Raw genomic sequence first — 16,916 nt, 5'->3', positions numbered from 1 at the left:
CCTTTTCCTGAGACCATGGGAGCTAATGACGCTTTGAATTTATGAATTAGTTTTGGAGGAGAAAGCAGTTACATGGATAAATTGCAAGTTTAATTTTACTTCATTCTTTTATTTTTCTATTATTTTTCTACTACATATAAATTGTGATGTCATATGCCCCAAAGAAAATAATACTGTGACATAAACTATCATTTGCTTTTTATGAGCAAAATCTTGTATGAATTTTTATTTTATATCAGAGTGCCAAATTCATAACACATACTTTTATGTGTCAACAGCTGTCTGAAAGTATAAACCTCACCAAAACAATTATACATATCTATAATTATTTATACATTATGTCTATAAGTCACAAATTTTCAACCGACTTTATTATACCTGTTAAAATTATATTTTACCTATGAATGTCTTACCAGATCTATGAGTTTTTTAAAGCAAAAATAAATCTGCTAATAAAAATATAGATAAATGTTTTCATCTAAAATTTCTTTTTTGATACCAGTTCTGTACAGCCATCTTAGAAATTTGGTTTGGGAGGGTTTTTTTAATTTTCTTTTTCTTTTTGGATGGTATTTTAGTTTCCTGAAGAAATGCTTAACCTAGAAAGCAATGTTCTCCCTCATTCTCCTGCATGTGAGTGAGTAGTTTGAAGCTCATTTGTCACTGGCATGCATTCTAGAGCACGGGGAACGTACTTTCTGTTGAAGCCCAAGCTGTGTATGTTTGCACAGAGAGCTAGCTCAAAGGAGCCCGAGTCCATAATATATTTGGTTCATTGAATCAGTCTCTGCGAAGCCCATGCTTAGCTTTGGATTTAATGCAAATGTAAATTCTTATATATAAGTTTGAATTATATATTCTTATTGTCATAGACCAAAATGTATAGGATAAACTGGAGAGTGTCATTTATATCTCTGAAGCAATAAATAAATAAGTAAATAAATCCCAAACTGTCTAGACATCAAGAATTTTAAATCAAATTTAATCTATTTTCATTAAATTCTTAGTCAAGTAAATTAAATTTTAGTACAGTTCCCTTCAAAACAGCATTTTCTTGTGCTCACGTTGGCAGCACAAATACAAAAAGGACTCTCCTTTCTCTACTTATTCAGATTGACCCAGGGGTATTTTTCTTTTTTAGGAGGTGAATGAGAAAATGATAGTATTATGTTCTCTAAAACTGCGTATAAGGAAGAACACCTAAGATTATTTGGAGATGGGAATAATTTTTCTGTCCTATAAAAATAAAAAAAATATTTTTGAGACTAAGGACCACATATGTATTTCAAAACATATATATGTGTGTGTATGTGTACACCTGTAGTTACCATAATGGAAACAGAGTTTTTAAAAGGATTTTTTAAGAATGAATAATTCTTATGCATAATTACTGTACTTATAAGAAAAGCCTGTATCTTTTGAATTTTAATTTTTTTATTCTAAACTCTTAACATTTTATTTCCTTCCAAGATTTTGATATGCATACACAATTGTTTAAAATTAGCAAGCATGTAGTTATGAGATATTGGGCAAATTAACATGCCGATGCTACAACCTGTATCCTCATCTGTACAATGGGAGTGATAGTAGTACCTTCCTTATGGGGTGATTTGGAGGATAAATTGAGAAAGTTCTGTAAGGTCACTGCGTTATACAGATGACGACGTTGTCATTATAATATTATAGTGTTTGGTTTTTCACCTTTAAAGGTATAAAACATAATATACACATTAAGCAGAACTTTAAATGTCTTATAAAAATATGATTTTGGATAGCTGCTTTATATTTTATCTTACATATGCTATAATTTAACCACCCCCTTTTTTTAACTTTTCACATTAAAAGAGAAAAAGAAATGTCCATGCTTTTTTGTTCTTAAATGATTTCTTTTGTGGGTTTTTTTTTTACAGAGACAGAGAGAGAGAGTCAGAGAGAGGGATAGACAGGGACAGACAGACAGGAATGGAGAGATGAGAAGCATCAATCATTAGTTTTTCATTGCGCGTTGCAACATCTTAATTGTTCATTGATTGCTTTCTCATACGTGCCTTGACCGCGGGCCTTCAGCAGACTGAGTAACCCCAGCGACCTTGGGCTCAGGCCAGAGGCCCTGCACTCAAGCCGGATGAGCCCGCACTCAAGTTGGCGACCTTGGGGTCTGGCACCTGGGTCTTCTGCATCCCAGTCCGACACTCTATCCACTGTACCACCGCCTGGTCAGGCTAAATGATTTCTTAAATAAGAATAAATTACTCAAAATTCAGAGATGGCAATGGCCTTTGGCTAACTTGTATAATAAGTGACTTCTAGAATTCATTCTTATTTTTCTTTATAAATGCTAAAAATTGTAATTAAGTGGATTATCTTAAGCCCCAAAATTTTTTATATTTGGGGTAATGGAAGAGAAATGGCTTGATATGTGTATTATTGTTAACTTTTTCTTTGAGAACAAAGATCACCCTTAATACGAGTTATAAGGAATAATTTGAGCTTCACAAGTGTGTGGCTTGTTTCATGGACTTTTTTTTTTTAAACAGACTTTCTAAAATGAAATCTTATCAATATAATTAACAAATTTCTAATTAGGATTTTTAATATAAATGATATATAAATATTCTAAAAAGTGAAACTTTTCTCTTGACCAAGGAAGAAATACGTTAAAAAGTAGAGAATTCTGATTAAGGTTCATTACTGCAGTCATTATGAAGTATGAGAAAGACGTAGAAAAATGTCAGAGTTAAATAATTAAAACGCTGAATTATTAGTACTCCTAGGCCTCTCGCAAGCACTTTATCATTGACATGTGACTTATATTTTATTCCAGTTTGTCTGCATAGCCCAGCAAGATTATTGCCGTATTCTTAACCAAGTAGAAAAGAACATGCAGAAAGTGGAGGAGGAAGGAGAAATCGTTATGGTGAAAGAACACCGAGAACTGGATCGAACTGGAACAAGAAAGGGACACATTGTCATCAAGGTAAGTCAAATGGGGCTCTATTTTCTTTTGTGGAAGCTGTCAGTTATGACCACCTTTGATTCGCCCGCCTCATTTTTAGGCATAAACTTTCTTTAAAATTATCAGTTGTAAAAAAATCTTTATATTTCCCGATGAATAGCAGTTTTATTAATTATTATACGTATCACTACCCAGTTCGTTTTATGTTGAAGATTTGAAGTCAGGGTGCCAGACAGATGCTATTTATGCAGAGTAGTGATTAAACCTTTTATTTGTTACAGGGCACCTCAGAAAGGTTAACAATGCATTTGGTGGAAGAGCATTCGGTGGTGGATCCAACATTCATAGAAGACTTCCTGTTGACCTATAGGACTTTTCTTTCCAGCCCAATGGAAGTGGGCAAAAAGTTATTGGAGTGGTTTAATGACCCGAGCCTCAGGGATAAGGTTGGAAAATGTATTCTAGTTTGACTTTTAAATATGAATATTCAGATATAAACTTAAAGATACTTTAATATATGTATATTTGTCACGCCAGTTATATTCAAATTATTTTAATTGAATAAGAGATTGTACTTTTTAAGCAAAAGTGATACAAATGTTTGTTAGTTCTTGTTACAGGTTTCTAGGTTCAGTCCTGAAATGTCATATTTTTTTTTAATGCAAAGGTTAGTAAGCTGGCCAACAAATGTTTCAGTTTTAATTCTATTGAGAATGAATTAAAGCACACCCCCAAACATCTGGGTTCCATAGGACTCTGCATTCTCTAGTTTGATAGATGGTAAGTGTACACCAGATAGAAGTGACAATTTTTAAATTTGCACGATAGCAGCATTTTATTATAACTATTGCTGGCTGGTAGGTCCCAGTATATAATTCTAAACAGCTCTGGAGAGCTGTGTCATGCTGGATTGCATGGTAAACTAAGTAGTCTTATGAAGGTTGAGAATTAATGCTGTTTGTACCCACTTCCCCTTCCACGTGCAGTCTGATTCACACGAGACAGACTTGGGAGAGAGGCAGGTAGGGAAATCCCGAACAGAAGGCTAACAGTGAAAACCTTTCCAGCTGGTGCTGGTCCTGCTGCCGACTAGCTCTGTGGCCTTAGAGAAGTCATTAGTTTTGGTTTTCAGTTTTTTCTGAGAGTCACAAGCATAGAAGTTCTCAGTGGAGCTCTTCAGCCACAAGAACTTGAGTGTTGCCTCTCCCGCTTGCCTCATGTGCTGTCTGGCCCTCCTGAAACTCACTTATTTACTTGTAAAATAAATAATCAACATCCTTTTGACAATGTTGTGAAAAATGAATAATAGAAGTAAAAGTTCTTTATGTAGTGCCTGGCTCAGAGCCAGCGCTTAATATATCTTAAAGGTTGTTTGCTGTTGGTGGTTGGTTAGTTTTCAATTTATGATTTATGAATCTTGTTTTCCTAATGGGTAATTTGGATAGTACTTTTAAGTTGGCTTCTCAGCTGCAAAATTTTAATTTTATGAAAAGATCAGGTGTTAGTTGTAGTTTAAGGGAAATCATCTTAAGTGTTTACTAAATTTGAAAAATTAAGCAATAATAATAGTCAATGACATAAAATTGATATAAATATCAAGATTTGACTCCTGAGTGATTAGTCAGGTTTATACTGTAATTTGTCACAGTATATTAACTATAAACAGTATTTTAAACTATAGTTAAACTGTATGCAATCATCTGTTTCTTTACTGCTAGAAGAGTGTGCTTAATTTTCTCATTTTAAGAGGTTAATGTTTGAAAACAATTCTATTTTTTTCTTTTCTTTTTTATTCAATGAGAGAAGGGTAGGTCGAGAGAGACTCCTGTATGCGCCCCAACCAGGATTCACTCAGCAAACCCACTAGGGGGCGATACTCTGACTATCAGGGCGTTGGTTTGTTGTTCAGTAACAGAGCCCTTCTTAGCGCCTGAAGTGGAGGCCATTGCCCAGAGCTAACTCGCTCCAATCAAGCCATGGCTTCAGGAAGGGAGGAGGGAGAGAGAGAAAAAAAAGCAAGGGGGGAGGAGTGGAGAAGGAAATGGGTGTTTCTCTTGTGTGCCCTGACCAGGAATTGAACCTGGGACATCCACACTGCAGACCAACGCTCTACCATTAATAAGCCCACTGGCCAAGGCTGAAAACAATTCTCTGGAAAAATTTCTTTTATCTTGTTGATCAAATTGAGAAAATTAAACTCATAAAAGAAAAAAAGTACTTTTATATTTAAAATTGCAATTATATTCTCTTCATTTAGTAAAATTTTACTGAGAATTTACTTTATGCCAGGCATTGTTTTAAGTATTTAGGATGCTCTTGGAACATAACATAAAGTTGTTATACTCATAGAACTTACAGTCTAATGAATGTCACACAGTTCTTGCTGAGTACGAAGAACAAAGTATTCCATAACTGCGAGTGAGTTTATTGGCCTAAGGGCTGTGTGAAAACACTTGTATAGAGTGAGAAAAGGCTGTTTAGTTTTCCTGAAGAATTACAGGTGTTAAAAGCTGTCTAAATCTTAATGTTAGCAAATAATATCTAACCCCCAGCAAGCTTCTTCCTTTCATAACTTGTTCCCTTATAGATCTTTCTAGATTTAATACTATTGTTTCCTTTTGTCTGTTCTGGCCTCTACCTTTTTTTTTTTTTTTTTTCTTTTCATTTTTCTGAAGCTGGAAACAGGGAGAGACAGTCAGACAGACTCCCGCATGCGCCCGACGGGGATCCACCCGGCACGCCCACCAGGGGCGGTGCTCTGCCCCCCAGGGGGCGATGCTCTGCCCATCCTGGGCATCGCCATATTGCGACCAGAGCCACTCTAGCGCCTGAGGCAGAGGCCACAGAGCCATGCCCAGCGCCCGGGCCATCTTTGCTCCAATGGAGCCTTGGCTGCGGGAGGGGAAGAGAGAGACAGAGAGGAAAGCGCGGTGGAGGGGTGGAGAAGCAAATGGGCGCTTCTCCTATGTGCCCTGGCCGGGAATCGAACCCGGGTCCTCCGCACGCTAGGTCGACGCTCTACCGCTGAGCCAACCGGCCAGGGCTTTTTTTTTTTTTTTTTTTTTTTTTTTTTTAATTTCTCTCTTCCTTGTGTTGTATTTATTTATTTTGGTTTTATTATGGCTTTGTTTTTATTGTGATCTGTTTTAAATATATTGTGAGAATAAGTAAGATGTAAGTTTATTGCTATCCTTCACAGATTCAAAACTCTTCTTGGCAAAACAGTGTAAAGTCACTATTTAAAGTATAGCTATATATCAATATTTTTAGAAGGTTATTTTCTTTTGAATAAAATCCTTGCTGAGGATTTTTATACTTAGTTTATTTTCTTGTTCTTTGTTGTTAGGTGAATTGTTTGTTAGATATCTTATTTGAAATCACTTTCACTGCAATTTTTTTAGGACATTTTTAGAAAACCTATTGAAACAATTAATTTTTCAGGTTACACGGGTAGTGTTATTGTGGGTAAATAATCACTTCAATGACTTTGAAGGAGATCCTGCGATGACTCGATTTCTAGAAGAATTTGAAAATAATCTGGAAAGAGAGGTAATAGTTGTGATTTTCAAAAAATTGTCAACTTTAAGTGTACGCTCGTCAGCCTGCCTTTGAAACCACTCTTTCTGAACTCTTATAGAAAATGGGTGGCCATCTAAGGCTGTTAAATATTGCATGTGCGGCTAAAGCAAAAAGGAGATTGATGACATTGACAAAACCATCCCGAGAAGCTCCGTTGCCTTTTATCTTACTTGGAGGTTCAGAGAAGGGATTTGGAATCTTTGTGGACAGTGTCGATTCAGGTAGCAAAGCAACGGAAGCAGGCTTGAAACGAGGGGATCAGGTATGAGAGTTCTAAATCCAGGCTTCCAGGGTGAATATTGGTGTCTTTTTTTTTTTCTTCAGTCAATTGGGATATTTCAATTAATTTTATAATTTTATTTTTAGATATTAGAAGTAAATGGTCAAAATTTTGAAAATATTCAGCTGTCAAAAGCCATGGAAATTCTTAGAAATAACACCCATTTATCTATCACTGTGAAAACCAATTTATTTGGTAAGTATTTTTGTATATGTTCATTTTTCTCCTTTTGGTCTTGTTACATTTACGTCTTAATTGTAAAAAGGTCAGTTTTATAAGTAATATTTCAAACATCATAAGAATAAACATTTATAGTAAAGTGCATAGATATTAATTATGTAAGTATGTAATTAGATCTAAATCAGAATCTGCAAATGTGAGAATCATAAAAATTATGTCTTAACAATGGTTTTTATTCATAAATGTTTTAAATACCTATAGATTTAAAGACTATGCTGCTGTATTTTAACTTATTCTGAGTAGAAATGAAAGAACAACATATAAAGCAGATTTTTGTCATTCATTCATTCATTCATTGGAGTTGTGTTTTCCTATGGGATTACAGTTTCAATAACTGAAGTCTATACTTCTCATCTATGTCTTTGAATTGTTCAGATTTCTTATGATGGGCGATTTGTGGTGTTTATTTCCATTTTAGTATTTAAAGAACTTCTAACAAGATTGTCAGAAGAGAAAAGAAATGGTGCCCCTCACCTTCCGAAAATTGGAGACATCAAAAAGGCCAGTCGCTACTCCATTCCAGATCTGGCTGTAGATGTAGAACAGGTGATAGGACTTGAAAAGGTAAATAAAAAAAGCAAAGCCAACACTGTTGGAGGAAGGAACAAGCTAAAGAAGATACTCGACAAGACTCGGATCAGCATCCTGCCACAGAAACCATATAAGTAAGTATCTGTGTAAGTTTTATGTGCATTATTTCTTGTGTGTGTTAGAATAGTATGCAGTGATAATGATGTAATTAATATCTACACATCAGTCTAAGAAAGGTTTAGACTCTTACACCTGAGCTAGCGTAGAAGAAATAGTAAACAACCAAGTTTGTTTTAATCCTGTTTTTGCCACATACTTGCTGCCCATCTTCATTAGAGAGAGCTTAGCACTTCCTCATTGGAACTGTCTTTTTATTTCTCATTTAGACTTTAAAAAAAATAATGTGTTTTCTCCCTTCTTCCCTGTGATTGGGAGGTATTTTTGCTACTTTTCGTTGTTTCCAGGTATCTTCTCTCCCAACAGCATCTGCTCTTTGCCAACCAGAATTGCTTCTTTCCATTACTACTATTCCTCCTTGCCATTCTCTTTTTTCCTTTCTTTTGTTTTTAGTACTTTTTACCATTATTATACTTAAAAGAAGGCTTAGTATCACCAGCCAAGAACAGAACTCCTTTTTTTCTTCTCAGTGGGCTCTACAGTCACGATGTCAGGTTTATCTTGAATCTCTTCTTGGCTGTTTATTCATGCCAGGAGCTCAGACTAGACAAAGGTGTTAGTGTCACGTACTTTTTTTTAGTGTTTGCTTGGTCATTTTTTCATTTTAGTTTCTTCTGAATCTAAGGATGTTTTATAAAACTCAGTTACTACCAGTCAAAAATGCTTTTAATGTTAAATAGCATGGGTGCATCAAATTTATTTATTATAGAGTCCTCAAACTACAATAGTATAAGAGATAACTTGAAAATGTGTTATTTTCTTTTTAATGGGTCTCACAAAGGAATAGTAGATATAGACATTTAGGACTATACCAAGTTTTCTGTTTTTAAATTCCACTTCAGATAAAATTTTTATTCACAAGAAAAAATTGTGTTCCCAGATTAGAGAGATATGGCCTAGAATATACTGTTGATGGGTTGAGTGTCAAAATTGTGTTGTGCCCATTGAATTATGATTGGATTTTTATTGGTATTTTTGTATCAGCTACAAAAGACTTCTACAGTAGAATCCTAAGGATAAGCAATGAATATGATGGTTTTATTCATAGACTTGAGAGTATATTTATATTAAGTAAGCTTCCAAGAAGCCATGGATTAGATCTGCTGGCATTACAGAAAATAGAATCTGATTTTGAAAGTTACCCTTCTTTAAAAAACCTTGTTTTTAAATAAATAAAAATATTTCTTACCATATTTTTTGCTCCATAAGATGCACCTGACCATAAGACGCATCTAGGGTTTTAAAGAGTAAAATAAGAAAAAAAATATTCTGAACCAAATGGTGTGTTAAAATATTTAATAAAATACCGTATTTTTCACTCCATAAGATGTACAGGCATTTTCCCCTCCACTTTTGGGGGGGGAAAGTGTATTTATGGAACAAAAAATATGGTAATCCATTCATGGTACAAGATATTGGCAAGTCCATAGTATGAGAATAATATGTATAATTTTGTCCTATGTATATTTAGAAAGATACTCAACAGCTAGAGAAGGGGAAAGACTGATAATAATTAGATGTGTTGAACTTATAAAACTGAGGAAGCATCTTGGTATATAGATGAAGTGTATGAATCATTTATGTATTTTATAATATAAAATTATTAGCTATAATTCATATTATAATGCAATTAAAAGGAAAAAATTATTATACTTAAAAGAAGGCTTAGTAAAATGTAGGGTCTATATATTGGTATGATATACTTGATTTAATACTGGCCACTACTTAAATTTTTCTCTCCTAGAAATTAACATGTGTTATAAATATTTCTTTTTTGTTTGATAAAGGCACTACACTAGTCAATTAGAGAAATCTCCTAGATACACTGTTTTTCCCCCCTCTCTCCTAAACATTATTGGCATCACAGAAGCTAAGATGCTGAATGATGGCAGACTGCCAAGGCTAGGCACGATAGAGTGATATAAATGGAGGGGAGAGAAAGGGGTGAACAAGAGGATTGTAGGGTTCAGATGTCTGTCAAGTAAATAGAGAGATACTGAGGAAACCAGAGAAAAGGGGGGAATAAGTCAACAGACCAAAATCAACAAAGGCTAAAACTTCATTTCAGTAACAATGAGAATTGGAAAGTTCAAACAGTAAGAGGACGCGTTCAGAGGTGGACATTTCTGAATTGTCTCGAATATAAAAGTAGTATCAATCCAAGAATAGGCCCAGGTCTGCGGATAACAAATGTAAGAGAGAGAGGAGAGTTAGGTCATGTTAAGTGTTAAAATGTTGCAGAGAAACATTTCTTAAGAAGCCAGCTCTCTGAGGGATGCCTGCAGTATTCTCGTATTTACTGCAATCTGTGCCAGGGGTAGCCCAGTCAGCTCTATCTTTGGCCTGGACCCATTGCAGCTGTCTCAGATCATAGCTAATATTTTTGGCAGTGAAGACTCACTTATATGGTTGAATAGTAAAATTCTACTAACAATGTGAAAGTTTGAATGTTTCACAGAACATTAATACTTTGGGTTGTTACATGTATGCCTCCGTGTGGTTAGATAGTTTTATTTTGGCATGAACTTCCTTGTAAATTTAAAAGAATTTACACTAAAATTGTCTTTAATTTTTTTTTTTAAAGAAAGCCCTTATCCTTGCTTATTTCCCTTTATAATGTCTATTTCACCAAAAAATAAGGAGAAAGAACACTGCTAAATCTCTTTTCAGCACAGCCATTGAAGATAGTATTATGGTCAAGCTCTAATGTCTGAAAATGTAATTGATGCTAAAAGTCTTCATTTTATTCATGATATTCCAACCTTAGTATAATTTTCTTTGTTCTTCTTTCAAGGTATTTATAGAAACTCACAGACCTCTGACCATTTGCTTATGATTGAATTGTTTTCTGTTTTGCGGGCATATTGTTTTACTTGGATGTTTTGAAAACAGTTGACCCTTCAAATCTAGAAATAATTTTTAAATATTATTAACTATGTTTCAAATCTTGTTTCGGGAGTTGTCCACAGTAACAAGCTTTTTATAAATGGAAATGAGTTTGTAGCTATCCATAAGAAGTAGTATTCCTCTGGGAACTTACATGTAAACCAGAAAATATGAGTAGAGAATTATGAGTTATTCATTGGATTTCTGTTGCCTTGTCTTGGATGCAAAGAATGTATCAAGCTACAAAAGACTTCTACAGTAGAATCCTAAGGATAAGCAATGAGTATGATGGTTTTATTCATAGACTTGAGAGTATATTTACATTAAGTAAGCTTCCAAGAAGCCATGGATTAGATCTGCTGGCATTACAGAAAACAGAAACTGATGCACCACTGCTTTTTAATGCTCTGTATAATTAAGAAATAATGTCGGTATCAGGGTTTATTTACATTAGACTCCATAGTGATTTCATTTATTTCTCTGAAACATCAGAGAATGAAATTGGGACAATTTGACTCTCCCCCCCCCCCATTCCTTTAGTCAATTTTTTCAGTTCTTAAAGATCAGATTATAAAATAGTTTATCATTCTGATATAGAAGCCATCAGTTGAGTAAGAACTGTGTTCTTTTAATGTGCTGTTTTAAAAATCTGTTTCCATCAGAAACTAGAGCTTATCTTTTTTTAAATGTATTTGTGTACTGAAAAACTACTAATATTTGTTATGATTTGTCTTATTTAAAAGATACAGGTTTCAGAAAAACATACTATATATAACTTAAGAAATGCAAAACAAGTTGAATTGGGTACACTTAAGCAGTAGTTACTTTTGCAATTTTCAACCAAATTCATCAGTTTTTACATTAACTGCATGTTTTATAAAAGATGATTTATTTATGGTCTGTATCTACAGGGTATCCCTGGGTTACAACACAGTCTCCCATTCCTACAATGGTGATGTAACCCGAATTTTGGTATAAGGTGAAACACACCCTAGCCTAACACAAACGGAACATTTGCGCTTTTAACAGTACAAAATGGTGTAGGGAAAGCGTACTGTGGGACACCAGCTCCCTCACTTACACGCCACGTCACTGCGCATCCTTCTACCACATTCATCCAAACTGGTTCTCCCGCGTAGTCCATCAGTACATGCTAATAGCATAAGCCGAAACACCCATGTCTCAATTGTTTTTAAGTTTTTAAGGAAGTGTTGTAAACTTGAAAAGTTGTATGTCAAGACTGTGGTAACCCGAGGACCCCTGTCTTATATATTGATGAGTTAAACTTCCCAATTCGTTGATTATTTATTTTCTCATTTTCCTCTTTGTTCAGTGATATTGGGATTGGTCAGTCTCAAGATGACAGCATAGTAGGATTAAGGCAGACAAAGCATATCCCAACTGCATTGCCTGTCAGCGGAACCCTGTCATCCAGTAATCCTGATTTACTGCAGTCACATCATCGCATTTTAGACTTCAGCACTACTCCTGGTGAGCACTACTCAGACTGCTTTTTGTTTTATTGCACTAATCTCTTTCCTTCTAACATAACAGTAATGCTGTACCTATCTCTTTTGGTTTGCCATGGATTTACCAGATGCTCAGAGTCGGGGTAAACCTTAAAACAACTGTAACCAGCTCTTTTTTATTCTTCAGACTATTTTGATATGGCCATAGGCAAATTAATCTCACTGAACTTGTTTTCTCTTTCATAAAATGAAGATAATACATGCCATGCAGACATGACTAAGTTACATTAGGTAAATAGGGTAAAAGACCTATTTTTTTTTTACCTTTTGTGCTAAACTGACAGTTTTGTGTTCAGCTGGTGTGTTTGTATTTGTAGATCATTTAGTGATTTATAGGGGGAAATGTGTTTTTGCGGATTATCAGCATGTTTTTTATTACATCTTTGAAGAAGAGCTGTAGTAAGGAAGAGGTGAAACTTTAGCATTATCTTTAATAAGTTTTTTTTTCAGATGACTTCACTTAATTCTATTACTATATATTAAAATACTTTTTACTTATGTATGGCTTTTCCTCCCCCCAGACTTGCCAGATCAAGTGCTAAGGGTTTTTAAAGCTGATCAGCAAAGCCGATACATCATGATCAGTAAAGACACCACAGCGAAGGAAGTGGTCATTCAGGCCATCAGGGAGTTTGCTGTGACTGCCACTCCTGATCAGTATTCGCTCTGTGAGGTCTCTGTCACACCCGAGGGAGTCATCAAGCAAAGAAGACTTCCAGACCAGCTTTCCAAACTTGCTGATAGAATACAACTCAGTGGAAGGTATACCATAGCTATCTCTTTGGCTTTGTTTACTGCCCCTTCAAACACACATCAGAGTCTAAGAGGTGAACACTTTCAAAGGGTTTTTTAAAGAGTAAGTACCCTACCCCCTCCCCCCCCCCACACACACACCTAGAGTTGCTTTATCAAAGTAAATGCGCATGGTACATTCTGACCCTCACAAGGATCTCTGAAGAGCATGTTCAAAACAAGACACTGTGACCTGGATATTGTTTTTGCCCACCATTGTGTGGGCAAGCAGTAACTTTTCACGCTAGCCCTTTAGGACACTGGCCTGGCAGAGTGGTAAAGAAAGCCTGACATAAAGTCACAGATGCTCTCTAATTCTAGGAAATGTATATTACAAAAACATTGTCTAATAGAATTCTATTGTCATTTGCTCCTGCTGACCTAACTCTCCTAGGAACTTCATTTATTTAGGCAGAGACGTCTATGACAATGTAATTGGCCAGTGCTGCCTAATGTTGTACGTGGTACTGTGAAAAACCCTTCTTAACTCTGGAACCAGACTTTAATTGCTGCAAAGCTTGGTCCCTTGCTGCATAAGTGCTTATGTAACACACATAACTTGCCAGACAACATTGTACCTGACTTTGTCCATCTCTTGCGTGGTATTTCCATCAATAGATGTATATAATTTGGATTCTCAAGCACAGAGTAGTGAAATCTGAAAAAGTAGTTAAGTTTTGACTCTTATGTAATGACTAGATTCGGCACTGACTAAAAATTAAGTAGTCCCTAAAATCACATTTTTTTCTGTTACTTGCCATTGGTGTGTTTCATTGCACTTGAATTTTTTATGTTATACATCCAGACTGTGGTTGGATTCACTCAAAATTTGTTTTCTTGCTACCACCCATAACCTTCTACTCTTTTTTACTTTATTTCCAATTTTGCCACTAGCAAGTAGTGTTGTTTTAGAAGATCGATTTTTCTCCTTATTTCTTTAACTGTCTTGGAGTTCTACAAATCCCCATTGAGGTGCAGACTCATGATTCACATTCATTATTCAAGAGAATTATAGATGGATACATGTCAGGGGCTTCACCAGTAATCAAAACTGAGACCACGTAATCTGATCGTGTCAGTAGCCCAAGTCATGTGTTTTCTGTCATATTTGCCTTGGCAAAATATGCAAAAGGCTTGATTGGCAGAACTCCCACTGTGTACTCATTTTGTTTATTTCTTTATAAAATTTGACTTAGGGAAAGCATGTTTTATGTGTGTGTGTGGTTTTTTTTGTTGTTGGGGTTTTTTTTGTTGGTTTTTTTGGGTTTTTTATAGAGACAGAGAGAGGGATAGTTAGGGACAGACAGGCAGGAATGGAGAGAGATGAGAAGCATCAATCATCAGTTTTTCGTTACAACACCTTAGTTGTTCACTGATTGCTTTCTCATATGTGCCTTGACCATGGGCCTTCAGCAGACTAACCCCTTGCTCAAGCCAGTGACCTTGGGTCCAAGCTGGTGAGCTTTTGCTCAAAACAGATGAGCCCACGCTCAAGCTGGCGACCTCGGGGTCTCAAACCTGGGTCCTCCGCATCCCAGTCCGATGCTCTATCCACTGTGCCACCGCCTGGTCAGGCGGGAAAGCATATGTTTTAAAGTCACAGGGCAAATATCTGGATTCTATTTTCAACAAGTTGCTTATAAAGAGAAAGGAGCATTACTTCTGAGTTCCTGTCCCTGCAACTGGAATTAACTAGTCATTCATCTTTAGTCGCCTCTGTTTCCTCATGTGAAAACTAAGAATAGTATCGGCCACACTTACTTGTAGGGCTTGGTGAAAATCAGATATTTAAAAGGTAAAATCTCTTTCTGTTTTGTTCTACTCATAGGATCAACTAGGGGGAAATGACTTATAGATTGTTTTGGTTTTTGAATAAGTAGGTAAACATGGTTTGATTCAGTTTGAGCCTATTGATAGCCACAGATTCTCTCTGGGAAAATGGAAGGATGACCTGTGCCTGATCTTCCTGCTTCCTCCTTAGAGCCTATTTCTTTATTTAAACTGAAATTTTTAATTTAGCTATTTTCTATCATTTCTAGCAAAAAAGAAAAAGTAAAATAATCTAGAAACCAAAGATGGACAAGAGAAAAAGAAATTACAAGTGGTTCACATGAAATTCCATGTGATTTGTTAGTTTTCATCAATGACTTCTAGATAAGTGGTTCTGTGGTCTGGGGATTAGTGAGTATTCTTTATTATTATTGATTATTCTTATAATCAATAAGAATCCTTTCATCATTCGATTCAGTGTTCTCTCAAACATTCTATTAAAAAGTAGCAATATTCTTTTAAGGAATACCACGAGACTGTTGCTTAGGCTTTCGATTCTGTGTTTTCCATAGATATTACTTGAAAAACAACATGGAGACAGAAACCCTTTGTTCAGATGAGGACGCACAGGAGTTGCTGAGAGAGAGTCAGATTTCCCTGCTGCAGCTCAGCACTGTGGAAGTTGCCACACAACTCTCGATGCGAAACTTTGAACTCTTCCGCAACATTGAACCTACTGAATATATAGATGATTTATTTAAATTGAAATCAAAAACCAGCTGTGCCAACCTGAAGAAATTTGAAGAAGTCATTAACCAGGAAACGTTTTGGGTAGCATCTGAAATTCTGAGAGAGACGAACCAGCTGAAGAGGATGAAGATCATTAAGCATTTCATCAAGATAGCACTACACTGTAGGGAGTGCAAGAATTTTAACTCAATGTTTGCAATCATCAGGTAAGAGCAGATCTGTCTTAAGATTCAATTCAGGCTGCAGGTTAAAAACATGTATCAATCCAGGAACACCATATAATTTGTGCAAGGGTAGTAGTTTTTTTAATTTTCTTTTTTAAGGGTAGTAGTTTTAATTGAATCTTACTGAACAATTTTTTTCCTCTGAATCCTGACCTTTATCTTCAATTTAAAATCTCTAATATGACTTGGAGTCCAGAAAATCTATAGTCACTGCTGTCCCCCCTTTTATTCTTTTTTCTTTTTTTTAACTCTGTAACTTTGGGGAACTTATTTGAACTGCTCTGAACATCAGTTTATTTCTCTATAAAATAACAATTCGCCAGAGAGTTATGGAGCAGGTTGCATGATATACAGTAAATCCCCTTTATCCACGGGGAATATGTCCCAAGACCCCCGAGTGGATGCCTGAAAGCTTGGGTAGCACCACGCCCTACACATACGATGTGTTTTCCTGCACGTACGTACTGATGATAATGTTTAGTCTATAAATTAGGCACAATAACAGCAATAACTAATAATAAAATAGAACAGTTACGACGATATATGGTAATGAAAGCTATGTGAACAGCTTTGAGGCCATTATTAAGTATAGAGAGGGTTACCTAACACAAGCACTGCAGTACTGCAGCCATTGATCCGACAGCCCAGACGGCTACTAAGGGACTAACTGGTGGGGAGTGCATGCAACATGGCACACCGGACAGAGCATACTAAGGGGCTAACTGGTGGGGAGTGCATGCAGCATGGCTCACCGGACAGAGCATACTAAGGGGCTGACTGGTGGGGAGTGCATGCAGCATGGCACACCGGGCAGAGCATACTAAGGGGCTGACTGGTGGGGAGTGCATGCAGCATGGCACACCGGACAGAGCATACTAAGGGGCTGACTGGTGGGGAGTGCATGCAGCATGGCACACCGGGCAGAGCATACTAAGGGGCTGACTGGTGGGGAGTGCATGCAGCATGGCACACCGGGCAGAGCATACTAAGGGACTAACTGGTGGGGAGTGCATGCAGCATGGCACACCGGGCAGAGCATACTAAGGGACTGACTGGTGGGGAGTGCATGCAGCATGGCACACCGGGCAGAGCATACTAAGGGGCTGACTGGTGGGGAGTGCATGCAGCATGGCACACCGGACAGAGCAGGAAGACATGAGATTTTACTGTGTTGCTCAGCACAGATGCAATCTCAACTTATC

At 36.4% G+C, this 16,916-nt stretch overlaps 1 protein-coding gene across 8 annotated transcripts in view; it reads left to right on the top strand.

The window, feature by feature from the left end:
- RAPGEF2 (Rap guanine nucleotide exchange factor 2) overlaps positions 1 to 16,916 on the top strand; it is a 254,331-nt gene that overhangs the window by 217,525 nt on the left and 19,890 nt on the right. For all 8 annotated transcript variants that reach the window (XM_066387291.1, XM_066387252.1, XM_066387263.1 and 5 more), the window contains 9 exons: positions 2,825 to 2,977; positions 3,238 to 3,402; positions 6,398 to 6,505; positions 6,594 to 6,797; positions 6,902 to 7,010; positions 7,474 to 7,720; positions 11,983 to 12,140; positions 12,700 to 12,940; positions 15,313 to 15,696. In XM_066387291.1, the coding sequence (XP_066243388.1) occupies positions 2,825 to 2,977; positions 3,238 to 3,402; positions 6,398 to 6,505; positions 6,594 to 6,797; positions 6,902 to 7,010; positions 7,474 to 7,720; positions 11,983 to 12,140; positions 12,700 to 12,940; positions 15,313 to 15,696 (1,769 nt within the window). The remainder of the gene's footprint in view (positions 1 to 2,824; positions 2,978 to 3,237; positions 3,403 to 6,397; positions 6,506 to 6,593; positions 6,798 to 6,901; positions 7,011 to 7,473; positions 7,721 to 11,982; positions 12,141 to 12,699; positions 12,941 to 15,312; positions 15,697 to 16,916) is intronic.

Source organism: Saccopteryx leptura, chromosome 1 (genome assembly GCF_036850995.1).
Source record: "Saccopteryx leptura isolate mSacLep1 chromosome 1, mSacLep1_pri_phased_curated, whole genome shotgun sequence".
NCBI classification, from domain to species: domain Eukaryota; kingdom Metazoa; phylum Chordata; class Mammalia; order Chiroptera; family Emballonuridae; genus Saccopteryx; species Saccopteryx leptura.
The sequence above is the reverse complement of the archived record's forward strand: the minus strand, read 5'-3'. Positions and strand labels throughout refer to the sequence as shown.